This window comes from Aythya marila (genome assembly GCF_965140915.1).
Source record: "Aythya marila genome assembly, chromosome: Z".
In the NCBI taxonomy this organism is placed as follows: Eukaryota; Metazoa; Chordata; class Aves; order Anseriformes; family Anatidae; genus Aythya; species Aythya marila.
Genome location: NC_139080.1, coordinates 14,617,207 through 14,645,129, shown reverse-complemented (window position 1 = coordinate 14,645,129; position 27,923 = coordinate 14,617,207). Strand labels below are relative to the sequence as shown.

Genomic DNA, 27,923 nt, shown 5'->3' with positions numbered 1-27,923 from the left:
AGCATAAAATACAGCAGGTCCTCTTGATCACTGCTGTGAAAGCCTTGTCCTCCACCAAAACTGCCCTTGGAAGCAGAAGTCTCCACAGAAAAGCAGACCATTTTTGCTCTGGCTTAATTCTCATTACCACAGAAAGCAAGCTTTTATGATTCAGCATAGGGTTTATGTGAGAAAGCTACAGGTACAAACATAAAAACTGAGAGAGATGTTTCATCTGGTAGGCATTTATTAACAGTAAGAAGTAAAATCTGTTAATTACAAAGCATAAAATCTTCTTGGTGGTAGTACTGCACTGGCTTGATCACTTGCTATCCAGCCCTTGTCATTATTTGCATCTGAGAATAGTCAGGAGGAGATCATACTGCCAGGATGGGCACCTCAGCTTGCAAGATACATCCTATGTGAGCCAAGAAGTTGTTGCCTCATTATACTAGACAGTGTGCTTAGGTGTATAAGGAAAGAGTGTCAAAGACTCCTTTTGCTTAGGAACAATCTTAGGAGATTGCCAAAGGTTATCTCCAGGGGAACTATATCCAAAGTCTCTCCATTATTGTGAGGATGCGTTTCCCTATGAGAAAGTTGTGGAAAGCTGTGGTGGAAGACTTTGATGTGCAATGGTCTGTGAGCAAACGAGTTTGGGCACAAACGTAAATGTATGTGACATGCAATGCAGTTATCTGCGCTTACAAGTGTAGCTCACAATAATAGCTATGACAGTGTAAAATGGTGATTTTTCATGAAGTGTTTCTGTGTACAAGAAGCTGAAAGCATAGGAATTCTCATTACTTTAAGCCAACTTTACTGTTAATGCACATTGTTTTGACCTTTAAAAGCTTCAGGCTCAATGACAGGTTCAATGCTGTGCATGCTTTTTGCTCAGCTGAATAAGGCACATTAAGAAAAAGTTACTTTATTAAGAGTGAGGAATCATACATCTTGTTTTGTAAAGCCTATTCTTTTCCTGAGAATCTAAATATAATCAGTACATGCATATGTTTGTGTGGCTTTCAGAAAAATGTATTTACAATGTTAGACACTGTAATCCATCACTACTTTGGTAACTGTAGTTCAGGAACATTTTTTAACTGTGACAGAAATGCAAAGAAAACCCAACAGTGCTAAATCAGGGGCCTAAGCCAAAAGCCCTTGGGTCAGCAGTAGCGGTGAGAGCAGCTCTGCCTGATGAAGAGCCTCAGGCCAGAGCCAACTGGAGCCAATGCACACGGTCTTGTTGGCTGCAGTGAACTTCATGGCAGAGCTTACATTTGATAGAGCAAGGTTTGAAGTATGTCCTGCCCAAGAGCTGACACATTTTGACATATCCCACGGCAACATACAAAACGAACCACAACACATCTTATTCGCTGTGCACATTGCAGGGCCTTATGCTGACAAGGGTGACGGTCTCCCCGCGGCACCTGAGCCGCCCAGCCTCGCACTCGGTCATGGTCTGATGGGCAGCAGAGCCGCTCGCTTCAGCACAGATCTGGATGCCTCCCTCTTCACATGACGCGTCTTCATCGCAAACACAGCTGTTGGACTCTGCTGAGTAAAGAAAGAGAGGGAAAAGCATTTGGGATGGCATCCTACTCAACAGAAAACAGACCAAAACATTTCTAGCAAAACTGCAGAAGTAATAGAGATGTGTGGAGGGTGATTCTTCTAATGAGAACTAACATCAGCTAACATTCAGGTTCAGTGGAAAAAGTAGAAGCACGCACAAGTGGTGCTGTCTGTCCTAGGATCCCAGTGCACCTACTGGGCTTCCTCTACTCAGAGAGTGTGGTTGTGCCTGTCGGAAAAGCTTCACCAAGGTGCCTGAGATCCTGCTCTCAAAGGTATCTCTGATGTTTCTGCTTGAAACCTGCTAGCACCTTTTCATGTATCTACTGCTCCACAGTCCAGGTGACATGTAAGATGAGAGGTCTGTCCTTGGAAAGTAACAAACTAATCATGAACATACTTACCACTTCTATTTTTATTTGCATATAGGTAGTTCACTATGATCAAAGGATCTGCTCGTAGAAATAAATGTTTAGCTGTATTGGTAACAACAGCTAAACAACCAGATAAGAAAGTCTGAGATTATTTTTCATAGTTATGTCTTTGTTTTGGTGTTGTATGTTTAACTTTTTTTCTGTTTGTGTCTGCTGAGGCTTCTACCAATTTTGATAATTTATTATTATCTATTATCTATTATTATTATTATCTATTATCATTATTACTACTATTATTGTCCATTCAATGTTGGTAGACAAAATAGACAAACTCCTATCAAGTGATCTTTTTATTGTCAAAATATGACAATAACTGTGCCTTCTATCTGAGGCACTTCTGAAAACCTAATTTAGTCCTTTATCTTCCCATTTCTGCCAACCCTCCATTAAATGCAGTGTAATGGAGGACACTCAGGGAAATTAGATCAGGGAATTTGAGAACTTCCACTAAAGACAGATTGCAAAAGTCTGGGCCTGTTTTCTCTGAGGGAATATGCCTTCACCTTTGTTCACAATATGAGAAACTGGAGATATACAGTGAAGTACAAACAAAAGCAAGTGGCTTTTCTAGACAGTACAGAATGAGACTGTATTCTTAAGCTGAAGAAAACAGGGAAACCTTGAAGGAAACAGTGAGACTGGTAGCCTTGAGCTAGCAGAAGCAAAGGGGTTAGGGGATGAACACTAAAAAACAAAACAAGGAGGAAAACAGCTGAAGGAAGATTCCAGACTGACCTATGAAAACATTCTTTGCTCATTAAGGGTTGATAACATATTAAAAAATACACCCATTGAAATGGAAATGTGGGACTTGGTGTTGTGTTGTTCTCCTCCTCCTTTCCCCCCACCACCATGCTACGGAATTTAAAATGGATGGAGTCAGTGAAAAAAGTATGGCAAGGGTTTCACCCCAAGCTTATAGAAGCACATCACATGGAGTAACCCACTCACCAGGCAGCAGGAATAAGCTTTTCCCAAAGATAGCTCATTCCATTACAGTCTCCTGCAGGGTTTTCCTTGTCTTTCTGCCATATTTAGCCACCAAACACTGGGCTGATGGTTTGAACCAGCTCAGCAGTTTGTGCATGCCTGGTGCTGCTGGGAGGGTTGGAAATGCCATACCAGCACAGAGCTGCTGTAGTGTGTAACTGGGGTAAAGATTTCATTTTGTTCGTATAAACAATTTCACTTACAATCATGAAGAATCTTACCATCACATCTTTCCCATGAATGGCATGATCCACATGATTTCTCAGTGGCCTGAGGAGTTTTGCAGTTGTCTGAGCTAGTAAGAGAATATTTTCTGCCTGTGCACTCCAAGGCATACATCTTGCAAACCGTTAAAGGTATGTTTCTCTTGGTTCTTTGATCTGTGGCACAGACGTCCAGGGAAGGACTGAAAACAAAAAGCACAGACAAAAACACATTTAAACGTGTTTTATCTTTGTATGTCTTAAAAAAAGCTGAGAAGATGGAAAATAGTCAGTGTCTGGTTCTGTTTTCCCTGTTCACTGAGGTACATCCTAAGTACCAGTGATGAACTGGAGACTTAGATGCTTGAATAATTCTTGACTTTTTTCTTTTCCACAGGTTGCTGCTCCTCAGCAGATACAGCACCTGTCCAAGGACAGGAACATCACTGGGTATTTTACCATTAATCTCAGTGGCACTGAGGGAGAGACTTATTTAAAAGAGTTCAGATCTTGGTTGTTCTATAATATACATGCATACACACAAGTCCATACAAACAAAATATTTCATATACATATAATGATATATACTCACACACATATATTAAATTACTTTATATTTTTTTCTAAATTGTAAGAGATAAGAATGTATTTAAAGACCTTTTCTCTACTGTCCTTTAAAACCCGAGCTTTTACCAAATAAAATGTTGTGTTCCAACATCAGAGAACAGAGTTATTTCTGGAAAAATGGATACATATACACAGAAATTTTATGAGAAATCCACTCTATTTATCTAGGGAGTTTACATGTTTGTTTCTTGAACCTCAGATATTGTGGTAACACCCACTAAAATTAGCTTGTAAAAGTGGTAATAATGATTCTTAGACAACCTTAGATAGTATTTGCTTCAGGGACAATTCCAGGAAATTGTTATTGTTTGTGTTTCATGCTGTAAGCGTAGGAGGAGGGAAAAAAGCCTGTGTTTTTTTTGTTTGTTTGTTTGTTCGCTTGCTTTTTGTTTTGTTTTTAATTGTAATCTCAAAACCCAGGCTTCTCCACTTGCTCTTAACTCACTCCATGACATCTGTGGGGGGTGAATAAAGCCCTGCCTTCTCAGAAGTGGTCTTCCCATGCTGTCCTGGCTGTGTGGTACAGCCAGAGGTAAGGCACTGCACAGGGCACCAGAGAGCAGAGATGCTCCTAGGAGATGGAGAGCTTTGGATGCAGAACCAAAGACCCCTCCTCTCATTCAGCACAGCTCCACTGTCTGAGCTCACAAGCACTCCCACAGAAAATTTAAGTACTTAACAGATCAGTTCTGACAGTGAACCTCAGCAAAACAGGTGGTTTGATGGGGATGAGAGGCTGATAATGAATGGGCAAATAGCCCTAACAAGCTCCACAAGGCTTCATGAAGGGAAGGGTAACAGGTCATGTGCAAGTGGCTCGTCAGACAGGGGAAGAAGAATTTGGGAGAGGAAAGCTCTGGTAGTAAAGTCCTCAATATGACTTTGTTCAGTTGATGGTCAAGTATATTGAGGTATCTTTTTCTTTCTTTTTCTTCCTTTTCTTCTTCCTCATCTTTTTTTTTTTTTTTTTTTTTTTTTGTTTGTTTGTTTGTTTCCTTTCTTCTTCTTCTTCTTCTTCTTCTTTTCTTCTTTCTTTTTTCCTTTATCAGCTGATCCTGAGAACTTTGACTGTTGCATTTACCTGCAACTGAATATGTCTTCAAATATTACAACTGTATTATATTCCTTAAGATGTTAGTGTCATCACTTGCAGTGGGTCTCTTAACTGTGGTGCTTAGTCAAAATACGAGCTGCTGAATCCCTAATAAATGTTTATTGCCTACATTTTCCTTACTGCTCTTCTGTTAACATAAGGAATGGAATAAGGTTAACTCTTTTTCTAAGGCACAGCAAGAGGACAGACCAATGTATCTGCAGCACCAAGCAGCTAATAAAGGAGCCAATACATCTGTCTCCATTACATCATTTGCTTGTCTAGTAGCACAGCCCATGAGATAGTGGTGCACTGATTTATAATGTGAAAGTTATCTTTGCAGACAGAGGTATAGGATACTCTTGATTTTGAAATATCTGTTTAGATTTGGAAGAACATAGTGTGATTCAGGGGAAGCATCTGATCTGTAAAGTTGTCTATCACATTTAAAATTGCTCAGAGCCCTTCTTTATTTGCCTTACAATGATAAATCTCAATATCTGAGCTTTAAGGACAAAAGCTTTTTTATGAGGCAAGTTAATTTAGCTGAAAAGATAGGAGTGTGTTAATGTCTCTGGTTTGCCCCACTTTAGTGACATTCAGCAGAGGGGAGGAAGGCCAACTTAACCAGCTGGTTGAACCCAGGAAGGTCTAATTGCTCGGGAAGTAATGCAGGGAGTGTGTTTTCTATTTTGTCTAGCTCTAGCTGTCTTGTGACTGGTGTACCTTTTGCTATGGCTGGGCCACCTGGGCAAAAGTCAGTGGAAATCGACATGTTCAGATGCCTAGGAAAAAGCATAGAGAATCTGTACTCATAAGAGTATTTAATATTTTGCACTGCTTGTTGAGAAATGATATTACAGGGGAACAAGAATAGCACAATGAAAATTATTAGAGACAAGGAAGAGTTCTTGTGCAAAGTGAGTCTGAAAAATTCAATACCTTTTACCTGAGGAAAAAAAAAAAAAAAGGAAAAAGAAAAAGACTTGAGTAAGAACAAGCCTTTAATAAAGTACATGTCATGGGAAATAAAATAGTTGTAAGTCAGAAAATAATGTCTCTCCTTTTCACCTGCTCTGAGAGGCATGCAAATTTCAGTGAAACAAAAAAGTGAGAAATTGAACTGGAAATTATTTTAATTTCTAAAAATTGTTTTCAAGACCATAATTTTTAATCTAACACAGGCTGAGAACCCCAAAGAGAGATGTGTGTGCTACACAAATAAGTGTGTGTAAAAAAGATTATTGAAAAAGAGTATTGAAAAATTACTAAATCTCATGCTTCAGTATGGAGATGGTCTTTGGACTCCGTGTCTTCATCTATACTGACAGGCTAACTGTGCTCTGACCCTTTCCTGGCCATAGGGCCAATTCATACAGAGTAGAACAGCTAGTGTCCATACTGTTAACTCTCTGTCCACAAAAGGAGGAGACCACATTAGATTGCACATTAGGAATGGTCTCTATCCCTCATAACTCCTGAGCTGTGCCTGTGAATTACCTGGGAGTTTACACTTGCCAAAGCAAGTGCTTTAGTAATTCAGCAGCTCCATTGCTCAGGATCATTCCCTGGCTATAATTGGGGAAGACAGATGTCATCACATGAGGGATGACAGAGCCCTCACCAGCTCCTTGTGGGGTTTTTGTACCTAGAAGTCTCTGTTGCTGGGCTGGTCTCTTGAAAACTGGAAGGATGTAGGATGGTTCTGAAGCCATGGTGCTTCTGCCGTACTCCGTGACCTGTTCCCACCTCCTGAGCAGAGGCTGCTGCTGAGATTCACCACCACAGCAGAGCAAAACATGTTACCTGTGTGTTCTGAGGACGGGCCAAGATCTACTTACATGCCTTAGTCCTACACCATTAATAGGCTGGCAGATTGGTCTGCTTTGACAGACAATGATTTATCCTTCTATTATTAGACGTGTTATTTCAAGACAGTGAAAGACTACATTGGGTAACAAAACTGACTGCTATCTATCTTCCTGCCATTTGGAATGTAATTAAAAAAATAGAAACAGGAGGTAGTAGAATAATTTTAACTGAAGCCTAAATGCATAACTGAATGTAATTAATTTAATTTTAAGGTAATTGTGACTCTACTCAAGGCCTTCCCCAGCACTGTGGACTCCCCTCAATTCCTATGCAACTAACTTAACTGCACCCATGAACTTGGAAGGGGGTTGTTGCCTCACTTTAGTCAGTACTGAGACAAAAAGAGTAGGACCTTGTTAATTAAATACCTAAATATTTTAAATATAGAAATAGGCTCTTGACAGATTTATTACAAACCTGGCAATTATGCAAGACAATGGCCTCAAATTCTAGAGTAGTGCCCAGTGTGTATATGAAACCTGAACAAAGCTGACCAGTGTTAATTTTGAGATGTTCAAATTGTGGCTTAGAATTAGAATCTATTTTGAATCTAGAATCAACTCAGAATCTAAACCCATTTTGGCTTAGAACCTGAGTAACCATGCAGGGCACCCTTGAACTATGTGGCTGGTGGAAAGTGAGCGTACTCCAATGAGAAGTTCTGTAACCTTGAAATCAGGAAAGGACTTCAAAATTTCTTTTACCTGCTACATGAGAATGCTATCCTGAATTTTCCAAACTGCTTAGCTCCTGCTGTGACAAAAACTGGCCTCATGTCATGTCCAGAACTCAGTGGTGACTTCATAGGAAACTTTATTTGGTCTGTGAAAAACAGCCCAAATACTGGAGTGCTGAGCTCTTTGGCACATCTGGCCATCAGCACCAGGTGCTCTTAGGCCTCTTCTTGTTACTCTTCTGTTTTGGTTCTGTTCCCTTAACACTTAGCGAAGAACTGAGAGAGTGACTCATTTCCATACCTTTTTCCTGCATTGTTTATTACTGAATATAGGCTTTGATCAAATAGGAAACAATGAAGTCTGGTCTGCAAGTTATGAGGTCAGGAAAGGTAACATGACTGGTCTGTGCAAACTGCTGTGTAAATGGGAGATTAGATTATTGTGCCTTTCATAACACTCCAGTCTCTCAGCAGGGAAAAGAAATCTGCTGTATTTCACCAGCTTACTGCTTTGATGGTTTATGTCCCAAGGGTCTCTGTTCTAAGTTTTCCTCCATCTTCTAAATCTTCAAAATATCATCTTATCCTTTTCCATCTATTTCACAGATCAAGTGGAGCTGAAATTATCCCTTCACCTTCTGTCATCTAACCAAATTCCATCATCACTAAATCCAATGACAGCTCTGACAAGGCAGGTAAGTTATGAGCAGGACGTTGATTGAGCTGTAAAGCAAACAAAGTATAAATGCCTACTTCTCATGAGTAAAGCTTTCCAATCTGTCATAGACTGAAACTTTAAGAAATTTAATTGGTCTTGAATAAAGTGAGAAAGCCATTGCCAAATTCAGCCTGAACTTACCCACATTCATAGGGCATTTTGCACACACATTGCGACTGCTGCGCTTTCTCCCATGGCTGACATTTAGGCTCTGTCACTTCTGTTTTCACACTGGATTCTGAAGTAGAAGAGCACAGACAATGCTATTAAGGGTCAGGAAAAACAAGGGCTGTTAAAGCCCTCTGAAATTGTCCTATCAGTTGAGCATAAAAGACACTGGATACAGCCGTGACATAAAGCCACATCCTGCATGTTCATTAGAAGTATCTACTGCACAGAAGGAATTATAACTATTAAAAAGATACAATACGCTTTACAAACTTACCAAATGGTAATTTATCCAAGGGTCAAGAGTCAGACAGAAGGAGACATGTACAATGTTCAAGCTTTAACTTTCATCTCATTTCTGTGCAGCTGTCTGTTTCTGCTAAACTTAGCAGTGCTGCAAATAGCTTTATCATTAGGTTTCAGAGTTACTGGCTTTGCTACTGTGACCAGAAAAGCTATGGCTTCAAAGCCCCATGTAGAAATAGCTAGCCTTAAAATTGTTATGCACTGTTGGTAATGAAAACAGCAAGTTCCACTATGTAGTTCTTAATTTGCAGTAACTTAAAAAACAAAAGCAATAATGACTGGGGGGGGATGGAGGTGGTGAGGGAGAAGGGAGGAGCACTGTACACATGTACTGTTCTGTGACTGTTGAGCTTTATTCCAAGCTTGAAGATGAAATAGGCCTTTGCTGCATATTTCTCTAGAGGCTTCTATAGCGAGTAATGGCACAACTCTGTTAAATCCATACAGACACACTTTCAGAGAAAGGTTTATCCTGATTTGTGTTTTAGATTAGGTGACTCTAGTTTTCTACTTTAACATTAAACTTTAATATCCCTGAACATTGTTGCTTTTATTTTTTTTAATAAATCTCTTGTACGGATTAAGACTTACCAAGCAAAATAGACAAGCAGAAATTGCCAGAGAACTAAAAATAAAGCTGTAGTGCTTTGCAGTAAAGATAGCAGACATAACCCTGCTTGCCTGCAGAGGGAAAATTTCCACCAGAAATTACTTCCCTGTCTCCAGATCTGGGGCTCTTTGTTGTATAGTTGACTGTTACCAACACTATTACTAACTAAATACTCCCACCCACCTTATTTCAGTATTGCCAAATGTATGTGTGCCACCATGTCTGCATATACACAGATTGTCTTAATTTTTGCCCTTTTTAACTCATCTTCCTTCTTATTTTAAATGGTTAATTTGTTATTCTAATTGTTTTAGATTCTAATTTCCTTATTCTTTTTTTTTTTTTTTTTTAATTTTATAATGTACAAAGGTAATGCTCCCCTTTTTTTATTTCAGCAATAGTGAGCCGTATTATGTACAGGCTTATTATTCCTTCTGAAATCCTTACTCTTGGTGTGCATGTGGATGTGATGCGGCAAAAGACGACTAGGACTGAGAATCAGCAACAGATGGGAATCAGCAGATCACTGAGACTGGGCTGCTGAAACTTTGTGGTCTACACTTGATTGTCACCTGCCTTTTCCCTCAGATCAGGCAACTTTGGGCAGCAATTGGCTGATAAGGAGAGGACAGACATGAAACGTAGGAGTTATGCCTAATCAGAATGGCCAGGGTTAGAAGGGACCTCTGAAGATGATCTCATCCAACCCCCCTGCCAAGAATGATCACCAAGAGCACATTGTGCAGGATGGCATCCAGGTGGGTTTATAGTATCTCCAGAGAAGGAGACTCCACAACCTCTCTGGGCAACTTGTGCCAGTGCTCTGTCACCCTCACAGTAAAAAAGTGCCTTCTCATATTCAGCTGAAACTTTCTTTGCTTCATTTTGTGCCTGTTGCCTCTTGTCCTGTTGCTGGGCACAAATGAAAAGAGACTGGCTCCACCCTCTCAGCACCCTCCCCTCAGATATTTATACACGTTAATGAGGTCTCCCCTCAGTCTCCTCTTCTCCAGGCTAAACAGGCCCAGCCCTCTCAGCCTGTCCTCGTACATTGCGTGCTTCAGTCCCCTCATCATCTTCGTAGCCCTTTTCTGGACTCTCTCCAGTAGTTCTATGTCCCTCTGGTACTGGAGAGCCCAGAACTGGGCACACAACTCAAGGTGGGGCCTCACCAGGGCTGAGTAGAGGGGCAGAATCACCTCCCTTGACTAATCTACCTGGTAACAGCAGTGGCTGTTAGTTGACTCCAAACAAGGGTCTCAGCAGGGATGTGACAGCATCTGAAACCTGGGGAGGGGATGTGCTTGGCTTGAAGCAGCATGCTGCTTGGATGCCTCTGCATCACTGACCAGCATCACAGGACTGCAAAAGAGAAAGTCTTGTCTGCCCTCCACAGCTGGAAAAGATGAACTGAGACAAAGCTGCTTTATGCTATACACTGTTTCCCTCTCTGCCAGACTGACTGCCAGTGACTGTTGACAGATTCAACATCCGCTATCATGAACCTGAAGAGCCATTTCCTCCTTGCTTCCAGTTCCTGGAGATTTACTCCGTATCAGCTGTGTGACTGTCAAGCAGGAAAAAGAAGCCATCAGGCCCCCTCCCTTCTCTTAAGGCATCTTGTTTGAAGAGCCCACAGAAAGCATGCACTCATGTTTTCTGTACATCCTGTGGGTGATAAAAATGCAATTTTTCTATCATTATATCAGGTATAGTGCTATGTCACTACTGTATTACCAGTAGTCTGTCCAGGAAAGTAAAATCCCAAGCTGCATTTGGAAGATCACAGTGGCTTACCTGTTTTTATGCACTGAATAGTTTTCATATCAGGAGACCACTTGAGGCTGGGCTCACAGAGAATGGAGTGTGCTCCTTCTAAGTGCATGCCTTGTATACAGGACAGACGTATTTTCTCACCAATCTCATATGAAGGTTTCCATGGGTCTCCTTGCAAGCCATCCTCCAGGACAGGTAGGAGACAAGAAGTTTCTAAGGAATGAAGAATTTGAGACAGTCACAGCGAACCAGTGGGTTGCAGAAAGTGCTCATGTCTTATCTTCTTAATTTCTTAACAAATTGAACAGTAAGATTAGCTGATGTTCCTGTAGAACTATATTGGTCGTGTTAACTCAGGCTATCAACTCATTATGCCAAGGATGGAGTGATAATATCTCCTTCTACTGCCTGCAGGCCTGGCCCTAGCTCATACAGAGATTCTGTGTTGTTAGGATCCATGTTCCTACTAATGGTTCATACAATTGCTTAACAACCTAGTAGGGATAGGCTACAAGGTTATTTGAGATCTTTGTGGTTGCCCAGTACTGCCCACTGGACATTTTACTCGGTTTGCTTTAGAAATAGACAATACCAATTGTTCTTAGATATAGCCGCAGGATTGAATGAAGCAACAAAGGCTATTCCCACAGAAAGTAAATCCTGGGCTGGAATTTAGTCTCCTTGTTCCACTTCTTGTCTTTTCACTTCCTTAAAACTTGACTGTATGGACATTTCTATTTCAGTATAAAAAAATGTGGTTTCAAAATAAAAGTCAACATAGACCCAGTCCTGCCTAAGGATCTGGGAAATACAGGTGAAAGCAGATATTCTGAGACATTTCACTGGAATTAAGCTGTATTTCAAAATGGGAATCCAACATACCCTGGCAGTATCTTTCTCCAATTTGCCACTGTAAATTACTGCCACACTTAGCAACAGGATCACCGACAAGAGAATATCCATGTCTGCAAGCGTAAACAATGCTTTTCCCAACAGGGTATGAGTTTTCAGCATTCTGGAATAAAATAAATAGATTAAATATTAAATATATAATCTAAGAATCACCAGCAGTATTGAACTCCCTTTGATACTGGGATGCTGAGGACAGCGAGAAGGATTAATGTCACTTCACAGTGTACTGCTGAGAGTGTCTGGAATATTGTGGGCAGTGCTGGTTATTGATAGTCAGAAAATGTGATCAAAATGGAGGTGTTATCAAAAGATTAGCAGAATACAGAATATTGTGGTTACCTTAACTTAGCAAAGGGAGGGCTAGGGTCAAGGGTACCTGTGTCAGAGGTCTAGCAGTGATGGAATGGTGCTCTCTTGACAGTCCATAAGTTGACTGCAAATATAGCTGTTATCAAACACTAAGGGAGGAACATATGCTTTAGAACAGCCATGCAAGAGGGATCAGTAGAGAGTATATGGCTTTGCTGATTCTTAGGATGGCATGTTATCTGCTCCCTAAAGGCTAATATGATATGGTCAGTCAGAAGAACTGAACTTAAAGACAAAAGTCTTTTGTCATTTTATATGACCTTCTGTTCTAAGGAGAACTCTTGTGAAAAATTGAGACTACACCTAAAAGTGCAGGGTTTTATCTTTAGTTTTTAAACCAGAAGTATTCATATGGGAGGCAACTATCAATTACAGAAAAAAAATACTAGCAAAAGAGAGAATACAAAATTTAGGACCTTGCCTCAGTTTGCAGTTGTGCAGTGACAACTGATGGATTTGTAACTAATCCTTCTATCTATTTATTGAGGAAAAATAGAGAAGACATAATTTATACCCTGAAGAATTTTGTTTCCCTTGTTAAGTAGGCCCAATTTAGTCAGTCCAAATACCCTGCCAGATCATAATTTCAACAAAGAATAAGAAAATTCATTGGTGATTCACAGGATACAAACTAAAGTTTGCTAAAATCTGTTTATAATTTTGCTAGGGATTTGCTGGACAGTTTACTCTCTGTGCTGCTTTTTCTCCAGTTTTGTGTACTTTAAAATGTAATTTATGTAGCTTTTTTTTTTTTTTTTTTTTTTTTTTTTTTTGTGTGTGTGTGTGTGTGTGTGTGTGTGTAGGACAAGTAGATTTATTTTCCATAGGCAAACAGAAAAGGAATCCAGAAAAGGATCCAGATCCAGAAAAGTGAAGATTTTGTTCTGACTTTTTGGTTTTTTTTTTATTCTTAATACAAAGTCTTGTAAAAGTCAGCCAGGGAACAATGCTGAGAAGGCTGCTATACAGTAGCTCTATAAAGTTTATAGATAAAAAGTTTAACAAGATAAATACAGGTCTACAAGCAAATCTCTATATTAACTGCAGTTGAGGCACTGCTCATAGGAATAGAACAAAAAACAGAGTAAGAGAAATAGCTTACTTGAATAAATCCATTTTCCAAGAGAGGAGGAGGTGAACAGAACTCTGTTGGAGTTATGGATGTATCAAAACAGTGTGGTTCAATAAAGCTATAAATAAAACAAAAATACAGTTAAGTTTAATTATTCTCTCTTCCTCCCAAAATATTACACTTCCCAAAGAAGTCCATTTTCAAGACCATTATATGTCCCATTTACATCACGATTATATTTAAATCAGGCTCTGCCAAGCTATCTGAGAGAGTACTAAACAGAAAGGAGCCCAGTTTACTGGTTTTTTATCCTATTTTATACTCTTACTTTGTATCAGAATCAGAGCTTCTAAATTTCATTTTGATTCAACTTAAATGTGAAAGCTCAACAAGTGCCGTGGAATTCAAATCCCTGAATTCAACAGCTTATGTGCTCTTTTGGATTACTTTAAAAATTCTTCCTGTATTCATTATTCGACTGTTCCTTTTCTGCCTACCGCAAATGCTGCAACTCTTCATCTTCACAGGGTCTGCTTTCATGGTGCTCTCCTATGCAGGCCTTTCCTCCACCACTTGGGGAGGGGTTGTTGCAAGTTCGACTCCTTGATTTCCTTTCCCCTGAACAAGAGCTCCAGGAAGACCAGCAGCTCCAGTGTCCATCAACAACACCTGTGTTACATTTGAGAATATTTGAATATTCCACATTAGCCACTCTGTAGGATTGTTGTCCTTAAAACAAAACAAAACAAAACAAACAAACAAACGAAAAAGAAAAAAAGAAAAACAAACAAACAAAAAACACCTGCCATCTACTTTTCAAAGCTAATGATGAGCTAAAATGTGATCATACAGAGAGGTCCAAATAGCAACTAATTTCTCCCAAATTCACCTTTTACTTAAGAATAATTCCACGGAGTCTATATGACTTACCTATCCAAGAAAGCACAGAAATAACTACCAACTACAGCTAAGTAAAAATCAAAGAACAAAAATTTCTAAAGTTATTGATACCCAGTCATTTAGTCTGTATATATTTACATATATATTTATTGAAAGTTGCCTTATGAGTTAATATTGTCCACTGTATTTAACAATAATAACACAAAGGATTGTTTATGAAGTACTGCTTGGACGTAATAAACAGAACTCAGACTCAACAAGACCATCCCCATGGTGTGTGTTGGGCAGCAGCCACTGCCCAGCATCAGCCACTTGTTTGGTTTTTGCAGCTGGATAAACAGACTCTAGAAGCAGAAGAGCATACACGTGCCACTTCTGAACTCACACAAGGTTAATGAGTGCTGACCTGGCTGATCTTGCACAAGAGTTCCCATCTCACAAGCTGCTCCAAAGGTGTAAGGTTTGCAGTAACACACACACTGGGTTCCATCCACAGCTGCCTCACCCCCATTCTGGCATGGTTGGCATTTGCAGGGATCATTTTCAGCCATATATTCTCCAATGGCTTGTTTTAGGTAATGCTTTTTGACTGAAGAGCAGGGCACTTCCTTTACCAGCTCATATAATGGTGTTAGCTACATACAGTAGAGAGACATTTATATTAAGTAGTTATACCAGGGATATAAGTGTTTATAAACATGCTTTTTATATGAGATAATTTGTGATGTATGTTCCTGTGGATGGGCTTTAAAGACACTCTAATTTCCCAACTAACTGGCTAAACTCTTATGTTAATATTTAATATTAGCTTTTTTTTTTCTTTTTCTTTTTTTTTTTCTGGAAAGTCAGATTTGCTTAGCAGAATCCCTTTTAAAGCTAATGCTTTGACATGCTTAAAAATATTTGAGATATGAGACTACAGCTGAGATAAATGTGTGTCTTAACACAGACCACCAATTTACAATAACACTAATCCTCAATGAAGCTATTTTCAGTATAAAAAGCTAGAGACTGTAATTTCATTAACCAGTGATTAGAAGCAGCAATAACCAAAAACATTTTTGCATTTCTATTGCATGTTTTATGATATTCTGTTCCTACATTTCATTGAAAACTACTTGACAATTCTTTTGGTTTTATTACATTCTTCATTTTTTGAGCAACTCGCAAAAGAGACTTAAACAAGGTAGCAGTGAATATTATCATGCTCAACTTTGAAATGTCTGGCTCACAGAATACCCAGAATGCCAAACTTCTGCATGCAGAGAAAAGGAAGAGAGATAAAAAGCATAGAGAGAAGTTGGCAAGCTCAGTGGAAGCCACAAAGACCTGCCGATATACATTTCAGAAAAGGGACTTTCTCCAGTGTTAGGGTAAACTAACACAGAACTCTTAAGCAGAATTCTTAAGCAGAACTCCACTAAAGTCATTTAAGGTTTGTAAAATTGCAGGTATTTGCTTGCCAAAGGCTAGATTTATGATTCAGCTGATCACTTTATATTAGCTTCATGAATTTTTGTCCTGAGATTTTTTCTTTACTATATAAAGTGTTCTGAATACAAAATGATTGCAGACTACAGCCTGACTAATCACCAGCTAGAGCTTAATCATTTCTCCCCTTGAGGTAATCCCATCTGCTCATCTCTGCTCCAGCAAAATATCCTTACCTTTTGTTTAATTACTTTGGGGTAGTCTGTCACTGATCTGGCCCAAAAGGAATATTTCTTACTGTTCCCAGCAGGATTATCCAGTTCTAGATAACTAAGGCCAGCAACAGCACTTGGGCTTCCTCCTTCTACGTAGGGGTCTCCTTTAATTTTATTGCTGCTGCTTCCTGGAGATTGGGATGAGAAACACAGAAAATACCAGCATTGCTATATTCACAAATGGAAATAGAAACAATACCCACAAAATATGTATTAATGAGTAGTGAAAGGACGCATCATTAAAGATGAATGTCTGGATCAAGTGTCTGTGCCTGGATCAAGTGCTCCTACATGGATAATATATTCAAGGGGTGCCTGTTTTTCCATGTGTCCAGAAAGTAATCACTATTGGGAAAGTATTAGCTACATTTGATGGGAGCTGGGGAGCCTTTCAATCTTGGCATTTGGTGTCTGGGTTTAACTTGTTAAAATCATAAATACATAGAATGATAATATCACAGAATGGTTTGGGTTGAAAGAGACTTTAAAAGATCATCGAGTTCCAACCCCCTGCCATGTGCAGGGACACATCCCAGCAGCCCAGGTTGCCCAAAGCCCTATCTAGCCTGGCCTTGAACATTTCCAGGGATGGGCTATCCACAACTTCTTTGGGTGACTTGGTCTAGTGCCTCACCACCCTCACAGTAAAGAATTTATTCCTAATATTTAATCTAAATCTACTCTAAGATACAGTTCAACAAAGCTATCAACACCTGCTCCTCATTTTGACGTCTGTTTTGAAGGATAGAGAAGCTCTAGATATGACAACTACGTAAGTCACTATGGAGCACTTACCTGAAGAAGTCCGTAGCAGTTCATCTAGCTTGGAGCACTCTATTTTCTTCTTTTTCACAATGAATACATTCCAACCCGATGAGGTGCACTGGTACATGTCTGTTGTGCTCAGATCTGCAGATCATAGAATCATAGAATCCTTAAGGTTGGAAATACCTTCAAGATCATCTGGTCCAACTGTCCCCTTGTTACCAATGTCACCCACTAAACCATGTCCCCAAGCACCACGTCCAACCTCTCATTGAATACCGCCAGGAACGGTGACTCTACCACCTCCCTGGGCAACCCATCCCAATACCTGACTGCTCTTTCTGAGAAGAAATGTCTCCTCATTTCCAACCTGAACCTCTCCTGGCACAACTTGAGGCCATTTCCTCTAGTCCTATCACTAGTTATCTGTGAGAAGAGGCTGACCCCCAGCTCCCTACACCTTCCTTTCAGGTAGTTGTAGAGAGCAATAAGGTCTCCCCTGAGCCTCCTCTTCTCCAGACTAAACAACCCCAGTTCCCTCAGCTGCTCCTCACAGGATTTGTGTTCCAGGCCCTTCACCAGCTTCGTAGCCCTTCTCTGAAAATGTTAATCCATCTATTTAATAATCCATCCATTAATCCAGATAGATAATCCATCCATTAACAATATTGCACATGGAAAGTATGTTGGGTTCATTTCTGAGTTTCATGTTGACTACAAATGTGGTTTAGAAAAAAGTTGGAAGGCAGCTAAAAAGCAGGTCCTGTGAGAAGGTCCATGTGTTGCTAAAGCCTATATGAATGGAAGCTGACAGATGGAAGGTGTTCTTGGGAAAAGTTCATCGCTTCCTTCATTCTTCTTCTCAGCAATCCCTAATCCTACAGCACTGCTCCCCAGTGAGTACAATCATACGTGTCACTCTGTTGTTTGCTCTGTGAGGTCCTGAACCAGCTAGCAAATCTTTACTACCCAGAGCACTGCAGGTCACAGATGCAAATCTGTAATCTGTAACTAAACATTGTAGTTTGACCACTTTTAGCAATCTTTTTTTTATTATTATTATTTTTTTTTTTATTTTGCCTGTGAGGAGAATGTAGTGAGAAGTATAAATTTCTTACTAGAGTTTAGATATTAGCTGGAAGAACACACAAAGAAATTTTTATTCTTGTTTGTTCAGTTTGTTTCTGATAACAAATACTCTACCTTCTGCTTTCATTTTGTCAGTATCCATATAAAATATAAGTTTGTAATGTCCTCCTAGAGATCCAGACTGCAAGAAATGAGTCCCAAAATACTCAATAAATCTTCGGTAGGCATTGTAATCATAGACAACTGGAAGGTTGGCAAGTTCCTTCCAGAATGGCTCCGCAAGAGTGAGAAAGTCTGGGCGGTTGTTAATAAACTGAGCAACTTCCACACTGTTCTCAATAACCATCAGTTGCCTACTCTGGGGGAAGAAAAAGAAATCAGTCATGCTCAATTCCACTAGCAGGATGGTTTCTAGCAGCCAGATGATGTGCACGTGATATTGGCTGCTAACCAAAGCTACTCAGCTTGACAGAGTTGTTGAAAGCAAATTGGAGGCTCCAGAGAAATGTTCTTTGCACCCTGATTTTATCTAGAGGAGCCCTCCTCATAAGGGTCTGTAGCCATTCTGAGGATGCTGCTGAATTATAAAATCCTATATGCCTACACTCAGACTCTCACAATTGCTTTTGAATTTTGTTACACTACTAAGAAGGTAAAATGAAGAAATAAAAAACAGCAGCCAACCCATCTTAATTGGTAACCAAACTAGTGATTTCTTTGTAAAGTTTATACGGGATTTTTTTTCTGTCATGCACTTTGTGCCAAAAATATCTGGATAGAATAAATATGTGCATCTCACAAGAAAAGTGCCTGAGAAAAGTGATGAAAACTTCTATGCAAAATACTAAGCTATTGTGAGAACTTTTACATACCTTTTGACTATGCTCCTTAGTTTCACTTTGTTTATGATAGTGTCCACTGTTTGATGTTTCATGCCTCGCTACGTGCTTCATATAAGACCAACTACTGTTGAAAAACTCATAACTGAAATCATTCTGAATTTTAACCTAGAAGATTGAAGATAGAATTCTGTATAAAAGGCTTCATGAAAAAGCTTCATGTTAAAAATGGTAACTTACAGAATAGAGTGAGTCCTTCCTGATGCAAAAATAAATAAATATATAAATGTATTTTTCAAGCTGAATCCAATTTAGATTTTACAGGAAGTAGTGAAATCTATTGGAAAGAACATTACAGGTATATATACATATATATATATATATATACATGTATAAAAATCATGCTTCAAAATAAAGTACTTTAAGGATTGCTTGGCATGCTTTTGATAAGGGGGAGACAAACTAAATCTCTGAGACAATGACTTGATGGAGATCAATGGAAGATCTCCATGAAGCATTTCAAAGCCAGGTGCCCATCACATTTCTTAGGTTGATTCAGACCAATACTTATTCTAAGAATATGGCTTTACATTCAGTCTAACTGTGAAAGAATTAGAAATCACATCCAATAAATTATCCAATAAATTATTTTTTTTCCTTCCATTTTAGCCAGATATAAATCAGTCTCTTTCAAAATAATAAACTTACATAAACACCTTCAAAATAATTATACATTCTAATTTATTTATTTTAGCTTTTAATATACCAGATTCTCTCAACATGAGCTGACACAACTTTCACAGAGCATCTGGTGACATATGGCCCTAAACACTATGGTGGCACTGACGTTTTTTGCTATTGGCAGTGGTGTTTGTTTGATACAACTCCAGCCAGCTGACAGCTGTGTACAGTGCCACAGGATCCTTCTCTTTGCCTTTAATTTTGTGAGAGATGAAGAACAGCCACAGTTATGAGAGTCTCTACAGACAGGGAATAGGCATCATTCAGCTTTGTTTAGGGAAGCTGACCTGCCAAAACAGCCTACAAGCTTTGCATCATTCTCTGACTTATAATCATTACTTTAGATACAAACATATGCCTAATGGAAACATACCTGGAAAGTATATGCAAGAACACTTTCACTCAGCCTGTAATATTCTCTCCTGTCATTGCTGAAGACCTTTCTGCATTGTCCTCCAAAGTTTTTTGTATGAATGACTCTTCCCCTAGTCTGTCCAGTAATGGCATCAAAGCTATGAGAGGAAAAACATGAAAGATCATTAAGAGAGAGAGGTAGCAAATCATTGTACAGGAGGTAGAAATTACCATGCCATTGTAATTGAATGCTGTATCTGCAGTTAAGATTGAAAGCTAATTTATCTACAAAAAGGGGATATCAGCAGGATGACCCTTTTATCTGAAGAACTGCAATGTGCATAACACGTTAGAATACGGAAAACAAAATGTTCTTGGTTCGTCAACACAAACACATGTCAGTATCTGTTAACATTAAGACATTCACACCTAACACAAGTGATTTTATTACATTTTTTCCAGCAATTAATGCAAAACTGAAAAAACAGGACATGCATTCCAAATTCTTTTTGTAGTGTATCCGAATTATATCACGTTCCAAGTGATATGACTATGATAAAGAAACTTGAGATAATTATTTTGCTAGGCTGCAGATGGGATGAGTGAATACAAATCCATATGGATCCACAGTACCAAATGAAAACGCAATAAATAGAAAGAACGAGTATTGGCTTATTTTTTTTTCCATGGTGATGGTTATGTGCCATTGGTTTCTGCTTCATTTCACATCTTAGAAGATGTGTGTTCAAACAGCAGGATAGAAAGCTTTATTCCATGCTTCAAAACAAAGGACAGGTACAAAAAGTACATCCCAGCCACACTGAGCCACTGGTATGGTAGAATTAGCTCTACTGCACACTTTTGCTTATTGGATGCTTTACCATAGGCCCAGGGCACAGCTAGAACTTGTAAATACAACCAAAACTTGAGGGCATTTGGCACGAGTAATACTGAGCTCTGCACAGAACATTACCCTGTTCCCGTAAGCTCTGCATTTGGAGGTGTTTTATCAATATCACATATAGTCGTCTTCTCTTCACATCGATCTTCATCAGTGCCATCTTCTTCACAATCCTGATCTCCATTGCACACAAGAGATCTGCTAATGCACTGACCTAAATGAAAACAAAAATACATGGGGAAAGGAGAAACGTTTGTTCATTTAAAATAAAAACAAAAATCCCAGTTATCTATGATGCTAGCTTGTCCACTCACACAGTGAACAGTCTATGCCAAGAAGGACTTCTGAAACATCAGTAAATGTAGACATAAAGAAATAGTGCATACTACCCTTGAGGGAGCACATATAATTAACTTTGATTATCTCTCTTATAGCACCAAAACATCATATTCCTCTGTGAGAAATGTCTATCTACTGACGTTATTTATTTATTTATTTGGGGGGGGGGGGTGCAAGTGACCTAAGTTGTTTAGATTCTAGCATTGTTTTAGTGTCCCTCGATTTCCATGATCCAGGTAGTTTCCAAGATGTTTGGATATAACCTAGAACAGCTTTAAACAATCTTATCTAAGATTGCATTCCTTAATTACCTTATAATACTAATACTAATACTAATACTAATACTAATACTAATACTAATACTAATAATAATAAACTGTGCTCTGGGGCGGAGCAGTAAATTAAAAATTAAAAACATGCACATGTACGGCTGAAAAAAAAAAAAAAAAGAAAAGTTCTTCCTGAATCAAATTTATCTGTAGGTCAAGGGTTTTCAAATGGTATTGCCCATATATAAATGTAAAAGACAACAAGGTTATCTTCTTAAATTTAAGGACCAAAAAATCATGAAAAAGATCTTATTACCTGAAAAGCACCTGAACCGATCACCACAGCCATCCTCTGTTGGGCATCCCCTTGTGGGAATACAGGATCTTATTTCAAAAGCATCACCAGAGCAAGGGTTTCCCCCATACTGCCCATAAACTGCTACCGTCCGTCTCCGAATCTGAATGCAAATCAAAGGAGATCTTAGAAAATCTAAATGTGAAGAAGAAATAATTTAATAGTGTCAAGACAATGCTGCTGCTCTACTGCTGAAAGGTAATGAGGCATTCACTATTTTTTTCTAAGAATAACCACAGTTTGTATTACCACAATGTGGTAATTAACTCACAGGTCAGTGGTCCAAAATAACAACTGTAAGGTCTTTAGACATAAACTTGGCTGGTTTGTTCAACAGTCTAATATGTAACTGAAACAAAGAGGAAGCTGCTGACAAACTTCAGTTTTATTTTACATTTTTAAAAGGACGAGTCATGACTGATATAAATTTTCTTAAGTTCTTCAAAGTGATCATATCATTAAGAAAGATGATAAAATAGAATATCAACTGGGCTACTAAAAAGAATAAGTACAGTATCATGGCACATTTTTAATTTTGACCAATCCCTCCCTTACTGATGCAACATCAAAGTAAATAAGAAAGAAAATCAAAGGCAAAAATGTCTTGCACATCAGTAGAGTTGCACTGTAAAAATCATCAATTTGTTTTTCATTGAGGACAATATTTTGTAACAAAGTTTTCTTCCTTTGAGGTATGACTCCTCTGATGAAAAATGAGTGGAAGTGGTACAAACCAACATCAGCTGAGGAAAATCTCAGTTTACTGAGACAATTCAGCTGAGCTTTTTGGAGCTATCACCAAAATAAAAACAGTGCAAGTTATTTTACAACATGGATATCATAGCCCTGAAGAGAGGGAACAGACTGGAGGATTTTCCTCCTCTAGGGTCCAGCAACTTTTTTGTTCTTCTGGGAAGAGACACTTCAGGTGCTTTTGTTTGACAGTTGATTTGGGTTTAAAGACACAGCAGTTTCTTAATTTCTTGGGGGGGGGGGGGGGGGAGAGAAGAGGTGAGCATATGCTTGTGAAATCATGCATACATAAAGGTTCGGCCATCTATACCTGTTTGTGAGTACAGCCATCACACTCGGACCAAGGGCCAAAAGAATTCCAGCGGCAATGGACTGGATAGGAAGGTCTGCTCCAATAGGTTGTTTTGTTTTTGTTTTTCAGTATAAAAGCAAAACAGGGAGTTTGTCAGTGATTTCCATTCATAAGCATTAGTGCAAAACTTTCCAAAACAGCAAAGCAGACCTTCAACATAAATTACAGGCATCAGGCTCCCTCTAAAAACCACTGGGATTTGCTTTTAATGTGCAAGAACAAAATCACTTTCCACCTGGACTTTCTGGTCAGTGAACAACAGAAAAGACCAGGCATATTTACCTGGCCTGACAATCAGTAGGGACTCTTGTGAATCCATATGGGCACCTTCAGCTATGAGCTCCACATTGCAAAGCAGAAAGGGGCCAGACCACATCTGGAGATGGCCCAGCAGTGGTCAGGGGCTATGCATACCATGGGGTGCAGACGAATTTCCCAGACAGCTCTCAAAAAGTTGGGGTGCAACCTGGAATGAGGGCTGGCTTGGGGCAACCTGCACTGTGTTTTGCAGCCTCAAGCCACTGCTGTTCATGCTATTCCTTCACCAGACAGGGGCAAGTGACAACATAATTCTGCACTCTTGTCATTACTGATAGCAGGGGCAGTGCTGACACCAAACAGTGTCTTCGCTCCCATTAAATACATCTGAAAATCCCTTTAAGCCCCGTCCCACGACATGCACCAGACCTGTCAAATTATCCATGCCTAGTGTCAGTAATTTTCTAAAGAAATATTCACCTGGAAAAAATGGGAAAGAAGCCTGTAACTTCCAGCAACACAAAAATCCCCAGCACCTGAAAAAAGAGGAGCAAAAGCAAACTAAACACTGTGTGTTGTTGTTGTTGTTGTTGTTTTTCTGCTTTTTATAGCTCATGAAGCTATTCAAACTTTCTGCAATCTTTACACTACTCAGGTTAAAGGAAAAAAAAGAGATTGGTGCACTGACTTTCCTCATCTCTGTCATGCAAGGTATTGTTTTTCAGTTTTCTTCTTTCTTGCAATTCTGCCCAATTACATTTTCAGCCAAGTATTTCTCCATATAAATTAATATTTCATTGCATTTGCCATATTCACTTCATCAGTACAAATTAAGTAAGCAATTGTCTTACCTTCATGTTAGATGAAATACTCAGACATCCAGCAATTACCAGGGAAAATGCACTTCCACTCAATTCAGCAGCTGAAGGAGTCAGTCAGTCTGCCTGCTACTGTATGTCTCTTCTCACTCTGCCTTGCTATTCTGTTTTTCTTTTCTCCAAAAGGCTAAACACTGCTGAGGAATTTTTATCTTGACCCAGCTGGTCCTCTCCAGGGACACAGCCAGCTTTTGGAGCTGCTCAGTGTTTTTAAAACATATAAATCAAGGCTTGGCAAGGCTGAATGGGCCTGGCACAAAGTTGTGAGGAGCACTTACTGGAAGAACATCTTTTCCTTGTCTTCTCTGTCACTGCTTCTTTCCTCTGAACAAGACTTTTCAGAAATCCCAGGCCAATGCTGGTGTCACATACTCTGGACCACTATTGTGTCCGTGTCTTTGACAGGCAGAGCTGCTCTATACTTAAGCTGATGTTTCCAAGGGTTAAATATGACCGCAAATCTGTCTCGATTTGTGCAGTTGGGTTGATTTCTTTACATCAATGCTCACACTGAAAATCAACTTATGGATATGAAGGCAAGTTTTACCCTGTTTTTGATGTGTTTCTGCTGTGAAAAGGATCCTAAGACCATACACAGACACTGGTTTCAACTCCACGTCAACAGCTGGCTTTTTTGGGGGATGCTCTTACGAAAGTAAGAGCACTTCACTTTCTCTTTTCCCACCCTGCCATGCCCTCTTATTTTTTTTTCTTTTGAATTTTTTTGACTTTCCAGAGATGATCCAGTAAGAGCAAGAAATCACTACAGTTAGGGAAATTTCCATGAAAACATCCTGTCAAAGCATGGATGAAACCCTCGTGGAAAAGCAGCTCCAAGTTCTGAAATCTCTCCAGATATTACATCTTAGGCACTGAATCTATTTTGAACAGTTTAAAACAGTCCTCAGAAAAACAAGTGCTTCATGTCACAGCATTACTATATAGTGAATTTTAAATCCTGTACTCTTCTGTCACAGTCTGCTTAAGAAAGTGCCTAGATCTTGGGTCATGCTACTCCATCCAGGTCAGGTATGCCTGTGCCTATTCCTCAGAAGTTAGCAACCACAGAGCCCATTTAGCTAAGACAGAGATTGTCCTTGTGTCCTGGTTTCAGCTAGGGCAGAGTTAATTATCCTCCTAGTAGCTGCTAGGGTGCTATATTTTGGATTAGGACGAGAAGAGTGTTGATAACATGCTGATATTTTAATTGTTGCAGAGCAGTGCTTACACTAAACCAAAGACTTTTCAGCTTCTCACTCTGTCCTGCCCGCGGACAGGCTGGGGGTGCAGCAAGAGCTGTGAGGGGACAGGCCTAGGACAGCTGACTCAAGCTAGCCAAAGGGGTGTTCCATACCATCTGGGGTCATGCTGAACAATATATAGGGGTGGCTAGCCAGGGTGGAGGGGCTGGCTGCTCAGGGTTAGGCTGGGCATCGGTCAGCGGGTGGCGAGCAATTGCATTGTGCATCACTTCTTTCACACGCATTATTAGTAGTAGTACTATTATTATTATTATTACTATTTTCTTGTCCTAATAAACTGCCTCTATCTCAACCCAAAGGCTTCATTTTCCCATTTCTCTGCCCCATTCCAGAGAGGGAGGGGGAGGGGGAGCAAACGGCTGTGTGGTGCTTAGCTGTCAGCCAGGTTAAACCAAAACAGTCCTTTTTGACGCTCAACATGGGGCCCAAAGGGTTGAGATAACAACAGATCTTACCAGAGTGTGTTAAACTAAAATTGGTATAAGTATTAGACCTGCTTAATAGTTGCTAGTCACAACATTGATTGCTTTAATCTCAGCTCTGCTCTACCTGTTTTCCAAATGGAGTTATATAGCACGTTACTTTCATGCTATTTATCCTTTCCAGGCCCTGGTTTAAGATCTTTATGGTACTGTGCGGTGTAACGAGGTATCACTGGCTTATGATATGATGAAATTGCTGGTCATGAGACTAACCTCATATGTGTACTCAGCACTGTCATTGACTCTATGCTTTGGAAACCATATCTCGGAAACTATTACCAATTACACCGGTTGCCTTTTTTCTTCAGAGATCCAATCTGTGGAGGGGACAGGGGAAGATATTTTTTCATATTTGTTCACTCTCCCTTTCTCCTTCGCTCCCCTCTTATCCTCTGAGCTAGTTACAACAGTTCTTCAAGATGTTGAATATCCCTGGGATACTCAGACCAGCATGTTGTTATAGTTATGTCTCCTGAATGCACTTCAGATTTTGTTTAAGGTTAAACTACTTAGGAATGCCATCCAGAGATCTGTCCTGAGGCGGGATGGCTATGAGTGGCAGGGAGTGTGGGAGGATATGGGCAGGTATCTAGAGCAGTGGGCACCTCCACTGTACTGTTCACATATAGTAACTATGAACATCTTTCATAATTTGATTCATATGCTTTTATCACTTCTAGAAATTTCAGTTTCTGTAAATGCATCATTAGTTATAACAACCTTCAAGATAAAGATATTTTGTAATTATCTCACAGACAACACATGCAAATAAACACATAGAGGCCAAATACAACTAGCAAAGAATGCGTGTGTGGTGGGGGTCTGATCTTAATTAGTGGGTAGTAAAGCTATTAAGAATTAATATCTTTTTCAAATGAGTTAATACTGATGGAATGTCTTGCAAGAATCATTTAGGACTGACAAAAAGCTTGCTTTGCAGATGCTGTATTCTACTATACAATGTAGTCCTGTTATCATACATTTTAAGGTACATCAACCCAAAGGTGTTACCTTCCTACGTTTGGAAACAGGATCCTACCTTTTTACTGACTGTGGCTTCAGTAGTAATAAAATCAAAGAGACTGAGCTGGCAAGGTGCAGAGGAGTATGAGGCAGAAAAAAACTTGTGTCCCTCCTAGGACTGCAAGCCCACAGCTCCTGTGGCTGTTTTGCAGTGGACTGCTATTCAATCTCCTCTACTGTGGGACTGTGTATGGTTGATTCTTCTTCCATTTCACAGGGTATTTACAGCAACCTTTTTCTACTCAGCACTTAGGCTCTGAACCTTTTAAATAGCTTCCTACTTGTGCATCGTATTGCAGTACAAGCCTCTGTGCAGTTGTGGGATAATCTTGCACTATCACTTTGTAATGGGGGACTGTTCCCAGGCTATGACTGGTAGGTATGTCTACAATAACAGAAAATATTACTCAAAGGTCTGACTGGAGGATGTCACCAATCACTCCCCCAGCATGCACACTAGTGAGGGACTGCGTAACTTTCAGAGTAGATAAGGATGATTCTTCTGTACTGTTGGTGAAAACAGCAATGTTTTACTCCTCTGTTAACATTTTTTCAGTAAAAGTATGTTTATCATAGCAGCTTTCAGTTCTTGCTAAACATTTCTACTGTCTATTCAGAAAAGAACTGGCTTCAGGCTTAAAAATGAAGTTTGGGAGGAGTAAAGGAGGAGTAGTTTGAGAGGCACAAAGGGTTAGCCATAAGGCAAAGCATTTCTTGTCTTGCACCACATGACGATCCTAGCACAAGAATGATTAATGCAATGCTTCACTTGCTGGGCTAATGATATCCTGCCTGGTCTGGAGACAGCATGAAATGCTATTGTCTGTATTTTACTTCACACTAAGGTCAGCCAGAATATAATTATATCAGCGATATTTCCCTGTAGGCTTCCATCCTTTTATAGGATTGATGCTAAGGTTACTCAATAGTTTACCAAGCTTTAAATAGTCTCGTGTCTTCATTGTCCAAGTTCATTATGCATTACAGCCCTAAAGACAGTCTGTGCTCTGTGATTGCTGCAAATGCCAAGGATCCAGTGACAACCGAGTGGAGAAAGAACATCTAGTCATTATGGTTTTAAATGGTGAAATTGACTCGAAGAGTTTTTGGATTTCTTTCTGTTTGCTAATGCCATCTAACTTTTTTCTTTCTTTCTTTTTCTTTTTTTTTTCTTTTTTTTTTTTTAAGTGTTTTAATTGTCTAGTTTGCTTTTAAAGTATTTATCATATTTCAAGGATTAATGACAATGCCTGGGGATGTGTCTCTAT

General features: G+C 39.5%; 1 protein-coding gene across 3 annotated transcripts; it reads right to left on the bottom strand.

Moving 5' to 3' along the window:
• Window positions 1-23: 23 nt before the first annotated feature.
• On the bottom strand, window positions 24-24,112 carry C7 (complement C7). 3 transcript variants are annotated; one of them, XM_082783419.1, is made up of 18 exons: window positions 23,862-24,112; window positions 23,491-23,546; window positions 22,711-22,786; window positions 21,609-21,750; window positions 20,757-20,898; window positions 19,803-19,941; window positions 18,722-18,856; window positions 17,964-18,207; window positions 16,791-16,904; window positions 15,957-16,123; window positions 14,696-14,924; window positions 13,887-14,058; window positions 13,420-13,507; window positions 11,919-12,051; window positions 11,058-11,249; window positions 8,318-8,414; window positions 3,209-3,393; window positions 24-1,542 (listed from the first exon to the last, which is right to left on the bottom strand). In XM_082783419.1, exons 1-18 carry the CDS (start codon window positions 23,865-23,867, stop codon window positions 1,358-1,360), a joined length of 2,502 nt encoding a protein of 833 aa, XP_082639545.1. In that variant the 5' UTR covers window positions 23,868-24,112; the 3' UTR covers window positions 24-1,357. The 3 variants fall into 3 exon arrangements, with proteins under 3 accessions (XP_082639545.1, XP_082639546.1, XP_082639544.1); XM_082783420.1 differs by having other exon boundaries at window positions 26-1,545; window positions 17,964-18,209; window positions 18,736-18,856; window positions 23,862-24,110; XM_082783418.1 differs by having other exon boundaries at window positions 27-1,545; window positions 23,862-24,109.
• Window positions 24,113-27,923: the final 3,811 nt, after the last annotated feature.